Here is a 22,915-nt window from a genome sequence, read left to right as displayed (position 1 = left end):
GGCCTGCCCCCCTGAAGCCTTGCATCTCCCATCGGGGCCCCTTGCCTCCCAGCTTAGTCCTGCAGTCCGGGCAGGGACATCCCCTCCCACTGTGACGGGCCTCCTCGCTCTTGCCTACTTCTCACATCTCCCACAGACCTTTAGTCTCCGAAAGGCAAAGCACAGCAGCAGAAAGTCCGCTCTGATTCAGACAGACCCCGGGAAGGCTCAGCTCACCATTATTTAGTATCTTCCTTGGGCCAGGCGTGGCCTGGGACAAGACGCTGTACCCCTCAGAGTCTCAGTTCCCTGGTCTGGAGCCTGGGATAAGGCCTGTATCCCCCAGGGGTATTTACCAACACATGTGAGATGCCCTGCTGTGTCCTGCTTCTTCTTTCCACACCCGAGGTCCTTGTTCATCTGCAGAAAGAACAACTGAGGCGAGATGGGGCTGGCTTTCCTGGAGAAACTAAGGCCCTGAGAGGACAAATGACTTGCCCAGGGGAATGCCTCAACTGGCCCGGGATCCCTCGGTGCCAGCGCCAGTCTTGAGGGCACTGCCCCCATTCGTTGTCTGGAGCCACCTAACCGTAGCAGTACAAACTCACGGGCCCACGGTTGAGCATGTAGTTCAGCTTTATTTCTTTCCATGCAGAGAAACAGGGGTGAAATGGTGCATGTGGGGCTGGTCGTGCTGAGGGAATAGTTCTTGCTGCTCCCCATGGTGGGGACGGGGTGGGTCAGTGTCTTGAGCCAGGGAACTGCTGTGTTTATGTAGCCAGTGGAGAGGGAACTGGGTTGGGGGCACTGTCCTTACCAGAGTCGCCAAGGCCTGGCTGCCTGGGGGGCTGCCTGTGCGTGGGAGCTGCAAGGGTCCCGCCCTCTCAGTCCTGTAATTGAAGGGTGTCTCGTCCTCAGGCCGTGGGATCCTGTCTGCCAGAGGGGTTGGCCTCTGGGGGCCTCTGACCCAGTCCTTGGTAGACCAGAGGACTCTCCATTTGGTCTTGCCTGAATGGAAAAAGGGCCCAGCTGCGCCTTTTCCTGCAGCTGTCTGCTGGTGGCTTCTCTTGAACCAGTGTGTACGTGTGGGAGTGGGTACACAGTGCTGTGCATTTGTGTGGGGGTGGCTGTGGGGGCCAGGCAGACAAGAGATGTCCCCAGTGTGCACAGAGACCACAGTCCGGTCCCACATCTGTCGTCATTTTCCCCTGGATACTCTGCCCAAATCAGCTGCTTTGCTGCTCTCTGGGGAGCCCTGGGTCTGCTGGGAAACCGCCAACTCATGACCCCTCTGTCCAGGACAGCAGGTTCCACAGCTCTGATATCTTCCTAGTCTGATCTGACCCCAAAGTGTCCCAGAAACTCCAGGCACAGCCCCTCCCTCCCTACAGGGGTGTCTGTATTTTGACCTCAAAGGTCCTATAAAACAAACCCAAATGGCCAGCTCTTGGGGTCGGGAGAGGTTGGAGTTTGCCTCTCCCCAGGGTCGCTTAATGCAGGGGTACCTACCCCTGGGAAGTGGGATCTTCCCAGAAGCCCTGGTCCCTGCCCTGCTCCCTCAAATTAGGCCCCCGTAGAACATCTGAGTTACTCTCAAGACTCAAGGCGCCTCCTGATGTTCAACCTCTGTGCTCATAGGCCCCCTCCCTGGAGCCCCTGAGCACCACAGGGAGATAGGCAAGGTCCTGGAGAGGAGGCACGAGAGTTCTAAAGGGAATATCCATTGCCAGTCTGTGCCAATCTGGCTGTGGCCAAGAACCTTCTCTCCATTCCCCACTCCCACAAGCACAGTAACCCTGACTGCCGGACAGGGCCTCTGCTGGGAAAGCCTGGAGTACCCCTTGCTGGGGGGTGGAAGGCAAAAGCTAGCAGGGGAGGAGAGTACAAGAGACGCCACAGTGAGCAGTGGGCTGAGGAGAAAGATCTGTGGAGAATCCCTGGGCCAAACCGAGGCAGGGGGTCAAGGGGCAGGACTTGGCTCCTCTCAGTTTTCAGTAGACCTCGAAGCCAGCCACGGTATCCAGCCCCTGCCTTCAGCATTCAAATGTTTTCTTCAACTGGGGTCCCTCGCTCTCCTGAAGTCCTGACTGTCCAGCCAAACTCTTCCTTCTGTCTTGGAACGCTCTGGGCCCAATAAACAATAAACCTTCATAAAAATTTTTCAGCCCACCCCATTGCTAGAAGCACAAACACTGCTAGCAGCCACCTCCCAGGGGGGTTCCAAAGTCTCCTCCAGGGAAAACATGTGTTATTTGTGGAAGACCAAGCTCACAGGGTGAGGCACAGGCCAGCAGAGGTGACTGCACAGGGAGCCAGGAGCCCAGGCCCCACCCGCGCCACTGTGCAAGGAGACCCTGAGCCGCTGGGCATGGGCCCTGGCCACTGTGCACGGGCCCGAGTTTGCACCCCAAGCTATAAGGAGGCCATGGCAGGAAGAGCCTGCAGCCTGGTCTCCTCACAGGCTGACCCCAGGGGCTCGGTCAGGTCCCCAAGTTCATGGCACCCCAGGCTGTAGCAGGTAGGAGCAAGAGGCCTGGATCCCCGGGAGACCAGGTTCTCAGCAGAGATGCCCCAGGGCTGAGAGCTTGGGAGGGGCCACGGTGTGTGTCTCCCTGTTCCGTCCTCACCCGTGCTCCTGCGCTGCCTCCGTCCTGACGGGGAGGACCTGGCAGGTGCTGGTCCTCTGTGCCCGGGGGCCTCCGGGGAATAGCTGAGCAGCAGCTGGGCCTCCGGCTCCGGCACTGGCTGGGGCTGCAGCAGGCGGTGGCACAAGCAGGCGTGTACGAAAGATGAGGTCCTACAGCTCTGCTCCCCGTTATCAGCCACACCGGGGGCGTGTGGCTACTTCTCTCCCCACCAGAGTCCGTCATGTTTGTGGGGCTGGTTTCTTCTCTTTCTGGCTGTATATGCTGCTTGGTTAGTCCCAGGAGATTGTGGGATTGAGAAACAAGCCAGAACACTGGGGTCAAAATACCAGGATGTGTCCATTGCTCAGTGGTTTCACAGTCAAGTTGCCTTTTCTTTCCTTCTTTCTTGCCTTCCCTCCTCCTTTTCTTCCTTCTTTCCTTCCCCTAGCTTTTCCCGTCTGCTGTGGGCTGACAGTGGAGTGACTTGAGGGGGGCCCCCCTCTGAGTCTGTGCTTTTGCAGCTCGGGGACAGGTGGGCCCGTAGCAGTTACCATCCGATCCTCCCATGGAATGAGGGGTGGGAGCACCCCTCCAATGGGCCAGGGACTGCTCCGTGGGCCCAGCGCCCTGTAGTTTTATTTCTTCTGAACTGTAAAGAAAATAACAGTTAGGGTAGAACAGAACTCAGAACTCAGACCGTGGGTCTTCATGCCCCTGTTTTGAGCTGTGGGCTTTTGTTTGCTAGTGGGAAGTGTGAACAGGGATCATTGGTTTGGGGCTCTTGGTAGAACTGACCCCTACTAATGAGAAGAGGACTGTGGCGAAGAGCCCAGAGACAGACATGAGATCTCTGACACAGGACCAGCTAGACTAGAATTATCTAGTGAAAGCTAAACAACCCCTTCGCCAGTGTGTGCTCACAAGAAGTCACAGAGTCACAGCAACAGCAGCAGCAGGACTTCCCAGCAACACACCTCAGAAGGTGATGCAGGTGACACAGGTGAACACCTGGGCTGGCAGGTTTCTGACTCTGCTGGACCTCAGTGCCCATCAGGCACAGAGATTCCATTCAGATGAGTAGGAAGTAGAGGATTGAAACTTGAGCTCAGGCAGGCTGACCGCGAGCCCCAATTCTTCCCTCTCCCAAGTGGCCAAGGCTGCCCACAGCCCCATGGCCAGATGCCAGTGTCCCTGCCTAAGTCTAACACCCACACTCCGGGCCAGTGCTGGCAAAAGTTAATGCTTAGGTTGGGAATCTTAGTAAAATGCAGATTCTGCCTCAGTGTGGCTGGGCCAGGGCCTGAGAGTCCACATTTCTGATAACTTCCCATTCTCAGTGGCCACTGTTGCCAGTCCATCAGGCAATGGGCAGTTTGAGGTCTTTAGCTTAGGGTGATGGCTGAAGAGCTGCCAGAGTGTGAAGACAGGGAAGCAGACAGCACTGACCTGCAGAGCCCAGAAACCCACAAACAGAGGGAGCTTGGTGAGCTGCTGAGTCACCTTTGAAAATGGTCCCCCTGCTTGGATAACATCACTGGGTCACCTTTGGGTGCACACAGAAGTGTCCCTTCCTGACCCCTAGCCCCAACGTTGCCTACTCTGCTCTGGGCTGGCTGTCTCAGCAAGAACGTTTGTGCTGAAAACCCACAATTTACAAAGTGGAGTCCAGTGATGGTCCCAGAAGCCTCTGTGTTGGGGGATTCTTCCTACAGCTCCAGAAATGACACCCCCCAGGCTCAATCAGACACACAGACACTGGCCCAGGAGCGGGGGCCATCAGAGCTGAGACAGATGACCTCTGACCCCTGACCCAGATTCTTCCTACCCCATGTCCCATGGCTGAACTCCAGGCAAAAGACAGTTCAGACAGCCAGTACCACCCAGCTGGTCACTGCGGGAACTGGGTAGCTTTTCTGGAGTGACATAAAGCTTTGACACAGACATAGGCTTTGATACCCCACCCCACCCCCCACATGCTTTCACCTCCTCTCTCGTCCTGCCCCCCCCCCCAGAGGGCTGGACTACCTTCTCCCCGCCACTCCCGCTCCCACCATCCCCCGGCCTTCACACCAGCAACAGGCTCCTTCACTCCCTGTGCCAGGACCTCACCTGCAATGTTGACAGTCACAGCCACCACGATGATGATGATCCCCATGACGATGAAGGTGATACTGAGCAGCCGGGCCAGGCGGCCCAGCCTCCGGGCCCCATCCAGGTCCCCTTGCTGCACACTGCTCCGAGACTGTGGAGAGAGGGGCAGAGACCTCAGCAAGCCCTCAGTAACTCTGCAGGGTGCTGCTTGCCTGGGCCTCCAGAACACCCCAAGCTCCATGGCACCCCAGACTTCAGCAGCCCCACTTCCCTGGGGGAGAGGATTCCTCCTGGAGAATTAGCCTGGGTTCCTCCTGGAGAATTAGCCTGGGCTCAAATGATCCAGATTGAAGTAGAGGATTGAAACTTGAACTCAGGCAGGGTCCAGACCTCTTGGACCCCCAACCAAGCCTGTCCCTCCCTGGGGGGGGGGGCAGATGGAAGCAGAGCCAAGCAGTGCATGCCATTTCCTCTCAGGAAGAGGCAGGCTGGTGCAGTGGCGATGGAGGGCTGGGAGGGTGAGCCCGGCCCTGGTCGCACCAAGCTAGTGGGTTTGGATAAGCCAGGTTCCGGGGAGCCAGCCTGAGGCAGACTGGGGGGCTTTCCCTCCAGCCCAGCCAGCCATCCTCCTGTCTTGTGACCCATCTCTGGCCATCTTAAAATCTGCTGGTACTCCCTCCTGCCACAAGCCCCATCCTGTCCAACCAGAAAGGGAGGCATCTTGGGTTTAACCAGGAAGGCTGGGATGAGATGGAGCCCCGCACAGGGACCACTTGGTGTCTCACTCCTGCTCGGGGGAGTTTGGTTTTTTTTTGGCCCCATTTAATTTGATGAGATCAGGGCACATGAGCATAGAGTTGTATAGTTTAAAGACAAAGAGGAGGGGCCCTAGGTTACTGAGTGGGAGGTGTGTCCTCTCTAATAATGAATTTTCTGAAAAAGATATGGATCCCATTTACAACCACATCAAGATAATAAATACTTAAGAATAAATTGAACTAAGGAGGTGAAAGACTGTTTCTGTAGCTTCTAAAAACTACAAGACACTGGTAAAAGGGGCTGTGTTTCTGTGAGGCCCCTTCCCCAAGCCCCTACTCTCAAGGACCTCAGGCCTAGTTGGTTTTCTGGATTGCCTGAGGCTCCTGGCTTCGACACAGAGCTGTAGTCAAGCACCTTGGTGAGAAGGTCACTCTTCCCTTTCTGGTCTCCTCTTTGCTTTCGGAATTCTGAGCGACCCTCCACCCAACCTGGTGGGTGCCTGTTCCAGAAAACCATGAAGTCGAAATCGCTTTGTCCTGAACTCTTGTTCTTGCTTCTCAGATCTGTTCCGCCTTGAGCTCCTTGTTCTATTTGCTCACACACAAGGCAAGGCAACAGCCCAGAGTCCTCCCCTTTGGTGACCACTCCTCTTCGTGCCCCCTAGGAATTCACGTCCTCCCCTAGTCAATTCCACCGGACTCTCTTCTCTCTAGCTCCTGGCATCTGCACGCATTCCTTACTATTTCTTACTGAAGCCATGACAGCAGCTTCCTGAATATCCCCCACCCCCACTCCAAGCTCTGTTCTCCATTCTCCTCCCTTTAAGGCCATCTCACTCCATGTACTCAGCCCCCAGGCTGCAGGAGTGTGCTACAGAGTCCAGTTCCTCTGCTACAGAGCTGACAGCCTGGGGAGGGAGGCTGGTCTCCATCGTGGTGACACAAGAGTAAAATTGCATCTGCGGGTACCAAGTTACAAACAAGAGGCACCTGTTACCATGAGAGCTTAACTTATAAAAGGGGAGAGTTGGGGAACAGTCCCTGAAGTAAGAACAGATGGGTTGAAATGTGGAAAATGAATAAGAATTAAATAGGGTGTTGTTGTTGTTGTTGTTTTTCAAAAGAAAGAAAATATTCCAAGCAGAGAGATCAGTAGGTATAAAGATTCAGAGGGATGTCCTGCGTGCTAAATACATACATCTCCCCTAAGTCACTGATGACTGAAGGGCAAAGGCTGGTGGGGATGGAGTTGAGAGGATGAGGACGAGGTGGCTATAGAAGTGGGTAGGGGGTCCCTGGTGGTGCAAGGGTTAAGAGGCAGCATAATGAAGCTGTCTTCAGCCACTGCTCTGCCAGTTCAATCCCCAGCCGGGGAGGTGACCCACATGGCACAGCAGATCTCTCCTGTCCCACCCGCTGGTTCCCCTCAGCAGTGTATTTCAATCAGTCCTCTTGCTCTGCTCCCCACATTGCCTCTGGTGAACCCTCTCAATCCCCACATCTCTGGCCTACACCCCAGCTGTTGTATGCATAAATAAATACATCTTTTAAAAAATTGGGGTCCCTCCCTGGTGGTGCAACGGGTTAAAGCACAGCAGTAAGAAGCTAAAGCCACTTCAGCATGAGTCTGATCCCTGCCCCGGAGGTGATGCACACTGTGAGGCAGACCTCTCCTGACCCGCCCGCTGCTCCCCTCAGCAGTGTACTTTGTCAGTCGGCTTGTTCTGCTCCCCTCTCTGTCTCTGGTGAATCTTCTCACCATCCCTGCACCTCTTGCCTGTACCCCAGTTCTGTGTGCATAAATAAATAAATCTTTTTAAAAATTAGGTAGGGCCAGGCAGGCAGGGCTCTGCCCACCAGAAGATTGGTCCTTACCCCAGAAGTAACAGGAGCTAGTATGTGAGGCTGGGGGATGGGAAGCAATCCAAACCCTCTCCATCCTTCAAGGGATGCTGTTAAGGCCACCTCCTCCATGAAGTCCACCATGATTGCTCTACTTTCACTAGAGTAATAATAATCCCTACCATTATTTGAACATTTACCTTGTGTCAGGAAGTATGTTAAGTGCTTGCCATCCATTAGAGCATTTTGTCCCCCTGCTACTTCTATGAGGCAGGAATTGTTACTAGCCATTTTCTAGATGAAGCTGGAGTATAGAGTTCCATGCATATATAGTAAGAGAACTTACTGGAGAAATGGGGGAAAGAAAGATCAAGAAGGGTCCCAACTGTCATTAAAGGGATCTGGATTTGGTCCTGTAGGCATTGAAGAACTAATGAAGGCTTGTAAGTGGGGTCATAATCAGATTTGCATTTTGGGAATGATCTCTCTGGCTACAGTGTGGATCAGAGAACTGGGCAGTTGGAAAACGACAGATTCAAGACTAGAACTAAGTAGGTGGTTGAGAAAGGACCTCAGATTTGAGAAGTTATGAAGAGAGTATCTACATACTCTAATCAGATCAAAGAGTGTGTGGGAGAGGATGTGACTGGGGTGACCCCCCAGGTTTCTGGCATAGACAGTGGACGTCCCTATCCTCAAGTGGGAGGGAGAGAGCCCCTGGTCACTGGGCTTGCTCAGGCAGCAGTGGCTGAACGCTGTGAATACATTTAGCTAAACAGGTCGGGGGACGCAGGAGTCATCAGCCTATGGATGGCACCTGGATCCCGGGTTGCAGATGAGGTCACTTACGGAGATTGCAGCTGGAGGAAGAGGGTGACATCCACCTGTGAAGGTAGAAGCATGGGCTGGGGAAAGAAACCTACAGGGGAGACAGCGGGGAGAGAATCATCCTACAAGTCCAAGATGGAAAATTGCCAAGAAGGAAGGAGCAGCCGATGTCTCTTGCATGGCGGTACAGCCCTGATGACCTCTAGTAGTGACAGTGAGAGGAGATGGACCGACAGGATAAGGGAGTTTCAGCAGAGTGAGGGGGACAGAAATCAGAATGGAGGGTTATGAAGAACAAGGAGGAGAGGAAGTAAAGGGACAAGTGGAGATAGCTCTTAGAAGCTCTGCTACGGAGGGAGGAGAGTGATGGAAGAGGAGCCGTCTGGATGAGACAAATAGAGGATTTCTTCAAGACAGGGGAGAAAAGCTCCTTCAAAGAAGAAGGGAGTGATAGACGGGGGAGTGACAGGTGTGCTGTCCCCTGGCAGCAGAGAGGCTGAGGTCCACACTTGAGCACAGAGATGAACAAAAGGGGAGGGCCCCCTTGTCTTGGGAGGCTAGACAAAGTGGGTGCAGGTGGGGTCCCTCCTAAATAGGTCTGGCCAGGAATTTGTGGGCGTTCATGCTTCTAGGCTTCAAGATTCACAGTGACCATGGACCATGTGAGAGAGGACAGGGAAGTGGGTCTGGTTTGAGGAACGGCTACAGGTACAGCTCAGGCCACAGCCCACCCTGAGAGACAAGCCCTCCTGGACATGGCCGGAACCCAGCTCCAGCTCCTGAGAAAATGTCTGGGCAGGAGAACCGATGGGAGCCAGGCCTGGATGTCTGTCCCATCAACTGAGGGGCCTTGGGCAAGTGGCTTCCCTCTTTCATGCCTTAGTTTTCTCATCTGTAAAAACAGAAACTACTTCATCGGCGGGTGGTGTGGATTGGATGAGATGATACAACTAGGGGGCTTAGCATGGAGCCTGGCATTCACAAGTGCTCGATAAATAGTACAATGTAGTATTTGTGTGGATATGGGAAATTCTCTTCCCTCTGTTGAGTTGGTGAAGGACAAAGAATCATAGCCATCAACTCCAGCAGAAAAGGGAGAACCTATTCTGGGAGGAAAGCCTATTTGGCAGGTCTTGGTGAAATTCCTAATAGTACCCCTCTCTCACTTCCAGGAATGTCCAAGTTAGGATGTGAATTATATGACTGTTGTCTGTCCAGGAATCTACCATTCTTCCTTTTTCTCTTTCTTTCTTGCTCATGCTTCTGTTCCACCCACCTCAGTTGTGACCTGTAGAATGGGGGGGGGGGCCATGGGAGGGCTCTGCCTGGTAGCTGTCCCAGATGGAGCACAGTACCTCACCCTCCTGTCACCCCCGGCCTCACCAATGAGCAGCCTCCTTGTCTTGACAGGTGCATCACAAAGGGATGCAAAGGCTCAATACAGCGATTTTTCCTATAAATTCTGTTCCCAGGAAGGAATTCTAACATCCCCCTCCCAGGAAGTCCCAGGTATGACCTGACCATCCAGCCCTCAAATGTGTCTATCCTCTCAAGTTTATCTCTGCTTCTTCAGCTACTTCTCTACTCCATTGCCCTAGCACACTCCCTAGTTAATGTCTTGCCTGAAAATTGCATCAGCCTCCTCCTCACTGCTTTCTGCTCTGAAATTGTCCATCCAATCTCTTTCTTAACTTTAAATCCAAAGCTGGCCACAAAGCTCCCCATAAAAGAGATGCACTTTCGTGCCTCAGGGCCTTTGCACGCATTGCTTCTGCTGGAAGGCCTCTCCTCATGACCATAGTGCCACCTCAAGAGCTCTCCGCCTCCTTCAGCAATCACCTCCAATAAAACTTTCTTTGGTTCTCACAATCATCTCCTCCAGGCTCCCACAGCATCTGGCATCGCTCTGTTTTTCTCCCACCTTGCATCATTATTTCTTACAGCCAAGTCTGTGTCTTTCTCTAGTCTGTCCATTCCTTGAAGCTTGGGACCATGCATGTTTGGTATCCCTCATGTCTCTAGGTGACCTGGGGTCAGGACTTGTTAGGGATTCAAAAAATGTTTGAGGAAGTAAAGAATGAGAGGAGAGAGAGAAAGGATGAAAAGAGTGTTTTCTAACCATTGAACTTAGCCAGTTCAAATTTAATAGAAGAAGATTCATGAAAAATTAGAGCAATAGTTCCCATAAGAAAGATTATCTGGAAGGCCTCCCTGGTGGAACAGTAGGTTAAGACAGCACTATCAAGCTGTCAACAGCCACTGCAATACCAGTTCAATCCCCGGCCAGGGAGTTGACCCACATGGCACAGCAGACCTCTCCTGTCTTGACCGCTGCCCCCCTCAGCAGTGGATTTCAGTTTTGTTTCCCACTCTGTCTCTGGTGAATCCTCTCACCCACCCCACCCCCAACCGCTGGCCTGCAGCCCAGCTCTTGCATAAATAAATAATTGCTTAAGAAATAAAAAAGGTAACTAGTATCTAGGTTGTTGTCTCACCCACTAACCCATGCCACCTGCAGCTCCCTATATGGCCAACCCAGGCCACCAGCCTCAAGACTTCAACACCAAGGAAACCTTGGAAGGAAGAGAAGGAAATATACAAAAAGGCTTCAGGGATTTCCAGGATTTTTGACTTTAGAAATTCTGGGACCACCTAGAATTCTCACCAAAGGACTCCATCTCCTCAATAAGCATGGTATGCAGGGGAGGAGAGGGCAAGGAGGGTTTGACATGAGTCCTGCCATCCACCCTCTTCCCAGGTATACTCATGGGTACATTGAAGCGTGAGAGCCATGGAGTCACATCTGGTGACTTTGGTGTGAGAGATGGGGAGGGATCATTTCTTAATCACACTAAACTCAGTCTCTCTTCTTTAGCCAAAGAGCTGTCTGTCAGTCACTGCAACCCAGTCATGAATGTTTCTTCAAGCCCAAGAGATATCACTGGAGGAAATGCTCTAGAATTGACCAGATGGAACAGAGCTGACCAGATGGCAGCCACTTGGTTGCATTAGACTGTACAGACGCTATCTAATGTAAAGCCCACACTAACCCAGAAGTCCTAGTTTTCTGATCTGCAAAATGGAGGCTAAGTAGCTGTGGGGAGGACCCAAGTGTTTCTTCCCCAGATGAGTGAGTAGCATTTCCCGCCCCAGGGAATGGGAGTGTCCGGTGAACTAAGCAGGCTCCCAGAAGAGAGGACATAACTGTGGGCACATCCAGTCATGTTGCCTATGTACAGTCTACCCCATTCCCAAGGGGGTGAGCTAGTGGAGTAGGTGAGGTCATGAGTTCTGCCTGCAGGCATCCTCCTGACCCTGGTTGTTACCACCATCTGGTTGTTATATCTCGTGCTTTTGTTTTCCTATCTGTAAACTATAACTAATAATATTACCTGGACCACATAAGGCAATAGTCTAGATTAAACAAGTTAATATATGCAGAGAATTTGAACCTGAGCCTACTATTTAGCAAGCAAGTAGTGAATGTTAGTAGCACTATCCTTCAACACGGGCTCCGTCTGGGATTCAGCAAATGTCTGAGGGAGAAAAAAATTCAGAAAGAAAGAATGAAAAGAGTCTGTCTTCTAACCATTGAATTCAGCCAAGTTCAAATTTAATAGAAGATTCATGAAAAAAACTAGAGCAATAATTCCCATTAGAAAGATATCTGGGGTGGGCCCGGGTAGGGCCTCCCTGATGGTACAGTGGGTTAAAGCGCAGCACTGCAAGCCAGCCGCAGCCACTTCAGTGCGAGTTCAATCCCTGGCCCCGGAGGTGACCACATGGCGGCAGACGTCCCCTGAGCTGCCCACTGCTCCCCTTCATTGATCTGCCTGTTCTGCTCCCCACTCTGTCTCTGGTGAAGCCTCTCACAGCCCCTGCACCTCTGGCCTGTACCCCAGTTCTGTATGCATAAATAAATAAATCTTTTTAAAAAAAAAAAAAAGACATCTGAGGGCCTCCCTGGTGGCACAAGTAGCCCCCTGGCTACTCACAGCTCCCTGTGGAAATTCATTTCCACAATGATTCTCATTTTCACAACAATATCCCACCCGTCATCACCCCATCTGGTTCCGCCCCTCAAGTCCCAGCTCCCAGCAACTCTGTTGCTCTCTCAGGTGCACAGTACCTACAGTTTGACTTATCTAAGCCCCAGTCTGTGACCCTTCCCAGGCCTCACTCCCTCAGTCTAGCCTAGTCTTTGAGTCCATCATATCAGCCACTTTTGCCAGCTTCTTCTCTGCTGCCTGGTCTGCCCTTGTGGAAGCTCCGTGGTACCCAGCCTGGGGTGGGCCCGATACTAATGGCAGGATAAATATGCTACCGTGCAGACTGGTGACAACTCAGACTTGGGTTTCTGCCTCAGCAAAGCCCTCTGAGCTTCCTGGCCCTGATCATCTCTACTCTCCTCAGTCACCAGGAGCCGATATCTCAACGAGACCATGGGCTACTTTCTATCTACTTCTGCCTTCATGCCCTCTCCCCCAGGATCCTGGGGAGGGGAGTCCTTCTTCTGGATGATCTTCAGACCCTCCGGCCTCCTCTCTCCTCCACCTGCACGGTCGCCAGGGGTCTATAAATGGCCAAGTTAGTGAACACTCCCACCTTTGCTACATCTGCATTTGACCTCTGCCTCCCACTTCAGCTTCATTCCTTCCTAGGAATCCCTCCCTCTCTTCTAGTTTTCTGACCTGGAGCCGTCTGTGCAAAGTTCCTCTCTGTCCACATGTTCTGCTTACCCCTCAAATGTTTTAGATTCTGAAAGCTCTGTCTAAAATAGCGCCAATATTTTTGAGTTGGATGACCAGAAGTCTAAAGCAGTTCTTCACAGTTTCTGACAGTCATCAAAATGAGGTCACTCCTCAGAGCACTCCTTTGTAAGCCACTGCTTAGTTCAGGCCTTTATCACCCTCGGCTGGATGATCTCAAACACCTCTGAGGGATCTTCCTACCCCTACTCTTGCCTACTCTAGCTCGTTTCCCACAATATACTTGAGTGTTGGCTTTAAAATATGAACTGACTACAGCCACCTCTGCTTAAAAATGATCAGGGACTCCTCAGAGTCTCAAGGACAAAAACCACAATTCCTAGAGCAGGCCCCTGCCTGCCAAACAGACCATATCTTATCCATCTGCTTCCCAAATACCAGCATGGCATCTAGTCATGAAGGAGGCACATTCACCAATGAGGTGTCCATCATCCTTTCCTACTTGGTTTCCTCCACACCAGTAATTTGCTATTCCATGAACAGTGGGCTGAATGAATGAAAGGTGTGTTACCAACCCTTACAAGATTTCCAGCAAACCCTTCTGCCCCGGACCTTGGTCAAAGCTTCATGGCATCTCTTGCCTCCATTCCTACAAAGACCAGGCACCAAGGGACCCCTTCAGCTCATCTTTTCTCCCCTCTCCAGACCAATCAACCAAAATGGACATTGAACCATGCTTCTCCCTGGTTCCAAACCCTGTCGTGTACGTGCTACAGCATGAGAGATGCTTGAAAACGCCATGTCGAGCAAAAGCAGCCATTTTCTACAGCCCGCCTATGGTAAGATACCACTTGTCAGAAATGTGCAGAAGAGGCAAATCTATAGGGACAGAACAAGATCAGTAGTCACTTAGATCTGGGCAGTGCTGGACAGAGGGGAATAGCAAAGAGAAAAAGATTTCTCTTAGAGTGAGGAAAATGTTCTATGGTTGACTGTGTTTATGGTTGCAGTCAGTGATTATGCTAAAAATTATGGTAGTGTACACAATAGGTAGGTGAACTTTATGATATGTGAGTTCCATATCCATATTTTTGAAACAACAAAGGGAACAGACCTTGGATGGCTGCCCATCCCCCACTAGGGAGACACTAGGCGGCCACTTCAGTACAACTACCAGGCACCAGCACTTACTACATGTAGTGTTGTCCTTAGGCACTTTGTGTTCCCCTTTTCTCCTCACACAGCTCCTCTTAATGGAGATGTTAGGGTGACACCCCCTGTGCAGGTAGGAATACTGAGGAGAAGAGGCACTTGGAGCAACTGATCTGCGGTCCCACACCTTGTGGCTGGTCCCACACAGGCACTTCTTGCAATGTGGTGTGAGGATCTGTTTACAGATTCCTCCCCACTGGACTGAGACTCTGGGGAATTAGTGATGATGTCTGTCTTAGCACCTGTTCCCTGACCTGAGCCCAGTGACTGTCAGACCTGACTCAGGACGCTTAGAAGGACATGGGGATGTACTGAGGGTGGATGTGGGGGTCTCACAGCCTTGGGCCCAGGTCCCCCGGATAAAGGCAGCATCTGCACAGCCGTGTGCTCCCCTCCAGGAGCTGGAGTGTAGCAACTGGTTTCTCCTGGGCCCCAGTGTGGTTCCCTCCCTATAGCCTGTCTTCTCTCCTGGGGCTTTTTCCTGTAACCAGGAGGTTGTCCCTACCCAGAGTCACGGGCTCACCCCTGGGCCTGGTTTTGCCCCACCTGTCTCCAGTGCTGCAGGCTGTGCAGGAAGCTCCTCCAAGGCCCACCCAGGCCCTGCCCAGTGCCAGCTGCGGTGCCAGGGCCAGTCCTAGTCCTTCAGATTTAGCACCTAGCGGATTCTTCTGAGGTCCTGGTAAGGCCTAGATTTCACAGGGGCTGGAGAAGGCATTCCTGGCTGGAGAGTAGGCCTCACTGAAGGAAATAGGGGCTTTCTCAGATGATAACCTGGGGGTAGCAGAAATGACCACAGCTGCTGGGGGGTCAGAGACATGACTCAGCAGTGGAATAGCTCCCGAGGGCCTCAGGCAGTGCCCCCGCAGTCCTCTGGCCCTTGCCAGCCTGGGGCAGACATCCTGGCCCTGCTCCTACCTCCTTCTGAGAGTGACGGTCATGTGCTGGTCCTTGTTCCCCGCCTTCCCTTCCGGCATCTCATAAGTCACTTGCCAACATCTACGGACATTTTCTCAGGAACCTCTATAAGCAGCTCTATCCAAACGTCTGGTTAGGATTTAGGGCCAAGTTAGGACAATTTACTCAGACCCTACAGTGCAAAAGTGTGAGAGGTAAAAACTAGCAACATGGCCCTCCCTGACAAGGACAGCCAAGCCCTCTGACATCCAGTTTTTACCTGTAGTCCAGACTCCCCCTACACTGAACACGAATACTGAGATCAGACAACCACCTCCAAGACACAGAAGGCCACAGCAAGAGCTTCCCCAGAGGAGAAGCCTGCAAGCTCTCCACTCTTTGTGGCCCCTTGGGAAAGCCAGGCCCCAGGGCCCTCAGAGTGCAGCAGGGAAGTCACTGCCTGCTCTTGGAAACAGGCAGGAGTAGAAACCCCAGGTGTCCCTGGGGTGGGGCAAGGGGAATGGACCCCCTTCCTGAGAATTCAGGGTCTGGGACCCCCATGCTGGCTGCAATCTCTGCAGATACACAGTCCCACTCAGGAACAACTCCTTGGGACAGTTTCCCTGTCCACCAGGGGTGGGGCCCCCACCCTGGCTGTCCTTATGCAGTGCAGGGTTTGGCTTCAGCAATCTCCCTTCCCAGCAGAGATGTGTGCAAAGTCAGACCGGGATGCCCAGGAGCTGAGATAGAGGAGGACACAAACAGCAGCCCTCCCAGCCCTGAGCCCGCTCCAAGGAGGTGCAGCAGGTCAGGGGAGACAGGAATCTTTCCCCAAGCACCCAGCAGCCAGCTCACCCCAGGGTGTTGGCGTCTGCCAGGGGAACACGCCTGCCAACCCCTGGGCCCAGCCCCTAGCCCTTAGAAACAAGGGCAGAACTTACCATGATAGAAAAGATGAGGGGGATGAGGTTGAGGGGCCAGACAGGGCAGAAGCAGGAGGCAATGGCAAGGATGAGGTAATCTTTGGGAACTTCTCGGTCCTGGGCATCAGAGACAGAGACAATGGAGGATGCCCGCCTCGAGCTGACCCGAGAGAGTGAGCGGGAAAGTGGGGCGTCCTGGTGCCCCTCAGATACCACCTTGAAAGGCAGGCCGTGGCCATTCTGCTCCAGGTCCAGAGGCCCAGAGAGGGACTTGGACAGCTTCAGGGGCTTGTCATCCTTGACCTCCACCTTAGTGAGGAGCTTCTCCATCTCCGGCAGATCCAGGGGTGAGGCGGCAGTGCCCGGCTCCTGTGCTGGGGGAAACTGAGGCTGCACAGGGTTGGCCATGTTGATCTGGATCTTGGGCTGCTCCCACAGGCTGGGGAGGGGGGGCTCCACTGGGCCTCAGCGTTCCATTCCTCTGCCCACAGTTCAGGGGCAGAGTGCACCCCAGGGGAGCAAGGCCAGATGGGGGCAGAGAGGGTCAGCTTCCCCAGATCTGGTAAGTCCTGATGCGGCTGGGGGCTGCTGCTGCCAGCGCAGAGTTCCAGGAATGTGGAGCCTTCAGCGTGGCTCAAGTTTGAAGCCAACTTCGCTGGTGCGCTGACTGCGGGAGATGGGCCAGCTCCCCGCACAGAGAACACTGCTCTCCCGAGCGAGCGAGGCTCAGGCCAGGCAGAGGCTGTGTGTGGGGGTGTGTGTGGGTGTGCAAGCCACACAGTCGCCTCGGCCCCGCCCTCCTCAGAGATGCTTTTCCTTTTCAATTCCCCCTCTCCCCAGAGAACCGCCCGGCTTCATCCTCCTCAGCCCAGCCAGCCCCGCCCAGCCCCGCCCAGAGGGACGTGGGCTGACTTCTCATTTCCACTGAGATCCCAGGACATGCTTCTACCGCTGGGCTCCAGAAGTGGGGGAAAGACCGGGGCACAAAGGGGTGTGCTTCAACTCTCCTGGGAAAAGGAGCCCTCTGCTTTCCTTCTCCTGGAACAAGCTCCTGCTTCCTCCTATCTGCTGGGAAACTCAGGCTCGGGACCTGTCCTATCGCCTTTGACCTTGTCCTCCCTGTCCCAGAGGTGGGTAGCCCAGAGCCCAGCTCCTGCCTCCTTATAACAAATGAAGGGGAGCAAGCCCAGGGTGGCCCTGGAGGGTACTGGTGGCACATACTTCTCTGATTGGGTTTCCGAGCAGCTCACCAAGAGATGGGGCAGAGGGGTATTGTGGAAGGTGTGTTGAGCCCATCTCATGCCCATGAGTTTTTCTGCCATGCGGAAGAGCAGGGAAGGAGCCTCCCTCAGAGGCTCAGAGCTCTGAGTGCCTGGGGTCTGGATGCTTGACCTCTCTTGCTCCCTCTCTTTGCTCTTTCTGCCTCCTTCTCTGCATTTCTTTCCGTGTCTCCCCCCTCCCCTTACAGTTTTTTGTAAGGGTGACCTGTAACCCCAGGGTATAGTGTGGTTTTAAGAAGGGTATAAAAGACAACTTAGAATTCTAGGATTGTGTACAGTAGGGGCTAAGAAATTAGAGATGGAAGGAGTCTCAGATATGTGGAGGTCAAACCCTTTGACACCACAAATTAGAAAATAAAGGCCTGGAAATGAAGAGAATCTAATCCAGTTGATAACAAACGCTGGGCTCGGTTTCCCTCAGCCAATAAAAGGAAGCAGTTTGAAAAGCAGGAAAGCAGTTTAACTGTCCACACACTGAGGAGGGCAGCAAACTGAAAGACCACCGTCCTGCTCTTGGGCAGAGAGCACTTACACAAAGGGGAAAAACAAAAGGGAGAGTGTAGGGATGGGCATGGCCCTTCAACAATGCAGAAGTTGGGGTTTTCGAGGCGCCAGCTTGCTTGGTTAACTCCTGATGTGGAACTTCCTTAGAGGTTTAACTTCCATACTCTCCTCTTAGGGATGTCCTTCCTTTTTCTTAGAATGCAAGGGGACAAACTTGTTGAAGGCTACAGATAGGCATGCTTATCTGATGGGGCAGGAAGAGAGCTGTCCTGTCTTCACTGCATCACCAGTCTGTTTTCCAGTTAGACATTAATTCCTGGTCCAATCATAAGGGCTATTTTGAAGCAAGGATTTCGGGTTCTATATCAAACTGGTTTCAAAATGCTGCTTCTAGCAAATGTGGGGACAGGTGAAGTGGGAGCATTGCCCTGCAGAGAAAATAGAGAGGACGGAAGGATAGCAGTGCAGGGAACAGGCCAGGGCCTGGGGGGGGCTTAGAAAACAGAGAGGCCACCTGACCTGAATACACTTCAAAATGTGTGGGCGTGGGCCTCCTTGTGACCGCGGGGTTAAGTCTCAGCACTATCACCTACCTCCACTGTGGCCTCAGTTCCATCCATCCCAGGCTGGGAGCTGACCTACTTGGTGCAGCAGACCTCTCCTGTCTCCCTGCTGCTCCCCTCAGCAGTGTATTTCAGTGGATCTGCCTGTTCTGCTCCCCACTCTGTTTCTGGTGAATCCTCTCACCACCAGCCCCACTCCACCTCTGGCCCACACCCCAGTTCTTACACAAAATAAAAAAATGTGCATGTCTACCATAAAGCACATAGAAGAAAATGTAGACAAAACACTCCACAGCATAGACTCTGTGGACTTGTCTCCAACTGTGAGGAAAACAAAAAGAATATAAACAACTGGGCTTCTGCATGTGAAAGAAACTATAACTAAAATCATTACAGCAAAAAATCCCCTGCTGAATGAGAGAAAACATTTGCACATTATACATCTGACAAAGGCTCGATACATAAGAACTATAAGAACTCATACCACTCAACAAAAAGAAAACAAATCACCCAATTAGCAAAGCACTAAATACACCTTCCTCCAAAGAAGATCTACAGGCTGCAAATGGCACATGAGAAATATGGTCAGCATCACTTGTCACAAGGCAAATGCACATCGAAAATACAGTGCGATCCCATCTCACGCCTGTGAGGATGGCCCTTACCAAGAAGACCCAAAAAAACAAGTCCTGGCGAGGGTGTGGAGAAGGAGACTCATATACAGCTGGTGGGGTGTAGGCGGGCAAAGCCCCTGTGGAAAGCAGCGTGGCCCTTCCTCAATGTATCAAAGGTGGATCCGCCATCAGACCAGGCAACTCTGCTCCTAGGTATCGACCTGAACAATATAAAAACACTAATTCGACAGGAAACGTGCACTCCTGTATGTACTACAGTGCTACTTACACTGGTCAGACTACAGAAACTGCTTCGGTGTCCAAAAACACATGAGGGGATCAGGAAGCGGTGGTATATATACACAATGGGATACTACTGGGTTATTTAAAGAGACAAACTCTTGTCATTTGCAATCACATGGGTGGAGGTGATAGGGATTATGCTGGGCAATCTAAATCAGAAGTAAAAAACACTGGATGGTGTCACCTTAGTGTAGAATAGAGGGAAACAAAACAAAGGCTAGATGAAGCCAAACTACTAACAAACCCTAGAAATGTGATGGTAGAACTGAGGCTGGGGGCCGTGGGGGGAAGAGAACAAAAGAGGGGGGAAGCACAATGGAAAATGGGGGTGAACTGTGGGTTCTGTGGTGGCGGAGGTGGTGTGGTAACAACACCTGAAAGGGGAGATGCTATTCTTCTAAAACACACAACACTGTAAACCAGTTACCTCCGTTAAAAATGAAGTATGGCTGGCCCTCCCTGGTGGCGCAGCGGGTTAAAGCACAGCACTGAGAATCTGAGGCCACTTCCGCATGAGTTCGATTCCCGCCTGCCGCCTGCCCCGGAGGAGACCACATGGCGAGCCAGACCTCTCCTGGCCCGCCCGCTGCTCCCCTCAGCAGTGTACTTCGTCGATCTGCCTGTTCTGCTCCCCACTCTGTCTCTGGTGAAGCCTCTCACCGCCCCTGAGCCTCTGGCCTGTACCCCAGTTCTGTGTGAATAAATAAATAAATCTTTAAAAAAAAAAATGAAGTATGGGTGTCTGAGACAGCCCCCCAACTGTAAGTATCTACCTGGATAGAATCCCACGTGGCAGTGTGGAAGCTGGCCCTGTAGGGAGGAACCCAGACCCACTGCCAGGCCTATAGCTGCCCAGCCGATTGCAGAGGGTCTAGCTAAATACTGAGCATCTGAGGTCTGGCTGGTCCAAACTGAGGTGTAGGCTAAGGATACAGCATGCACTGGATTCCAAACCTTTAGAACAACAACAAAAAGAATGTAAAATATCTCGATTCTTTGTATGTTAATTTTATGTTGAAGTGATAATATTTTGGATCTATTGGGCTAAATAAAACATTAAAATTAATGGCAACTGGGCCCTCCCTGGTGGCGCAGTGAGTTAGGACACAGCACTGCAAGCTGGCCACAGCCGCTTCAGTGCAAGTTCGACCCCCAGCCCCGGAGGTGACCCACATGGCACAGCAGACCTCTCCTGACCCGCCCTCTGCTCCCCTCAGCAGTGTACTTCGTAGATCTGCCTGTTCTGCTCCCCACTCTGTCTCTGGTGATGCCTCTCACTGCCCCTTGACCCCTGGCCTGTACCCCAGTTCTGTATGTATAAATAAATAAATCTCTAAAAAATTGATGGCAACTATATCTTTACATTTAAAAAAAAATGTACCTACTAGAAAATAAATTAAAAAGGTAGCTCACATTATATTTCTACTGGGAAGGGCTGGCCTAAAAGACAGACTGAATCTGACACAAAGGGGCTTTTTTTGACTTAATAAAAACTCTAAGAGAAAATAAAAAGTGCAGAAACCCCGAGAGGCGGGCTTAGAAATCCAGTTTGCTCTGCCACAGCAGGATGCTGGGCTCACAGCGCCCTCTAGTGACCAGTGGTGAGAAGGGGAAAACCAGAGAAGAGTGGGGACCGGAGACAGTGCAGGGGAAGGGTGAGGCTGAAAGAGGTTCTGGAGAAGACTTGGGCCTGGTGGACTTAACCCTACCCGCTGCTTCTGTTCCAGTCTGCAGTTTCTACCTCTTCCCACCCTAGTTTAGGTCTTAAGTGGAGAACCACGAGCCATAGTCATCACACAGAGCTGGGTTTGGCTTGCACCATGTAGACTCATACTGTTTATATAAATATATTTCAATAGCTTCTCGGCCTTTCAGCTAAGATCAAGTGTAATATCTTATCAATTTAAAATACATTTCAGGCCCGCCCTCATGGCGCAACAGGTTAGGACGCAGCACTGCTAGCTGGATGCAGCCTCTTCAGAGCAAGATCAATCCCTGGCTCCGGAGGTGACCCACATAGCGCGGCAGACTTCTCCTGACCCGCCCGCTGCTCCCCTCAGCAGTGTACTTCGTCGGTCTGCCTGTTCTGCTCCCCACTCTGTCTCTGGTGAATCCTCTCACTTCTCCTGCACCTGTGGCCTGTACCTCAGTTCTGTATGCATACATAAATAATTTTTTAAAATACATTTCACATAAAAATTGGGTTTCAGACTTGTAACAGATGGGCTTATTTTCTCCAGAGCAGCAAACAGCTGGGTCGATTACAGCCTTTAGAAGTCTGGCCCGTGCTTCTCCCCCAGCTTCACACATGCCCGCCTGCCTCAGGGGCCTGAACCTTGAGTGCCAGCAGCTAGACAGGTGGGTGCGCCTCCTTCTGTTCCAGAGCTGGCACTGGTGAAGAACATAAAGAGACTGGAGAAAGGCCTTCCCTCTCTTTCTTCCGTCTTCACTGCTCTCCAAGGCCTGGTGTAAACCAGCTCCCTAGCCCATGGCAGTTGAAACTGGCGGTCACAGCTGGCTGGATGAACCAGGGGAAGGTGAAGGCACCAGCCACCCTGACACTGTCCCGTCTGCATTCTGAGGGTGTCCTCTGTGGGGATGCAGGGAGCAAACCTCAGGAGGATAGGAAAATTTGAGCCGAATCCTTGGAGAGAAGTAAAAGCTTCCTCAGGTCTGTGCTCCATATCCTTTTGTTACAGGGCAGAGTGAGGGGCACCCCAAACTCCCCAAACCTGCCCACTCTAAAGAGGTTCTACCACTGACTGCATCAAGACCAAATATCATCTAGTGTGTAAGCCCTTTAATAGAAAAGAACTTTAATACAATTAGTATGAAATAATTTAAAAACAAAGACTGTATTTCCCAAATCAAGCACCAGAATTACGGGCCCCTCATGGGTAAAGGCCTGGACAAACAGGTTGGCCCAAAGCAGGGCCACTGTGAGACTGAAAGCGTGCCTCAAGTCTCAGGGCCTGTCTGGTGGAGACCCAGGGGACAGAGGCAGAAGGACCCCAGCACATCTGGAATAGAAGGAACAAAATCAAAATCAAGATAAATGCTGCCATAGTGAACCTCCCCACGGGTCTCTCACCCACACCTGTTTCAACCAGTCCAGGACAAAAAAGCACGGGCAGCATCTTCACATGTCTCTCTGCTCCCTGTGCCTCCTCCAGGTCTCCTTCTACTCTCCCCATTGTTTTTCCTTCCTTCCCCAATCTCCTCTCCAGCTTCTCCTCCTCCCTACTCAGCTCCACTCTCTCTTGGGTGGAGCAGAGATGCTGGAACCTCCCCTTTACCTGGAAACCCCCCTATTACACTTTACCCCCTGGCATTTGGTTAATCTGGTTGGGTCCCAGGAAACTGTGTGTGACTGACATAGCAGATAAGCAGATTCCTCTTCTCACTAAGACCATCCAAGGCACAGCTCATCCTGCTCTAGGGGCAAAGGCGGTCTCCAGCACCTTCATGTGTGTTCCCATGACACACACCAAGTTTGAGGGAAACTTGATGTGACTCTGCATCCATCAGCCAGCACCCCGGCCTCACATCCAGTGAGGTGGGCGCCCTCCAAAGGAATCCACTGGGGATTCTTTTCCTTGTGCAAAGCAATTTCTTTCTCCTCTTTGCAAGGTGCCCTAGGAGACAAAGCTTTCACCTTTTATTTTTATTTTATTTTTTAAGATTTATTTATTTATGCACACAAGAGCTGGGGTACAGGCCAGAGGTGTGGGGGTGAGAGAATTCACCAGAGACAGAGTGGGGAGCAGAACGGGCAGATCAATGAAGTA

The 22,915-nt window shown here is 52.1% G+C and overlaps 1 protein-coding gene across 1 annotated transcript; it reads right to left on the bottom strand.

Annotated features, from left to right (window-relative positions):
- Positions 1-597: 597 nt before the first annotated feature.
- On the bottom strand, positions 598-16,642 carry TUSC5 (tumor suppressor candidate 5). Its single transcript, XM_012726466.1, has 3 exons — positions 15,882-16,642; positions 4,716-4,848; positions 598-3,255 (listed from the first exon to the last, which is right to left on the bottom strand). Exons 1-3 carry the CDS (start codon positions 16,269-16,271, stop codon positions 3,242-3,244), a joined length of 537 nt encoding a protein of 178 aa, XP_012581920.1. The 5' UTR covers positions 16,272-16,642; the 3' UTR covers positions 598-3,241.
- Positions 16,643-22,915: the final 6,273 nt, after the last annotated feature.

Source organism: Condylura cristata, unplaced genomic scaffold (genome assembly GCF_000260355.1).
Source record: "Condylura cristata isolate star-nosed mole 26May11 unplaced genomic scaffold, ConCri1.0 scaffold00017, whole genome shotgun sequence".
Taxonomy (NCBI): Eukaryota; Metazoa; Chordata; class Mammalia; order Eulipotyphla; family Talpidae; genus Condylura; species Condylura cristata.
This window is presented reverse-complemented; position numbering and strand designations above follow the sequence as displayed.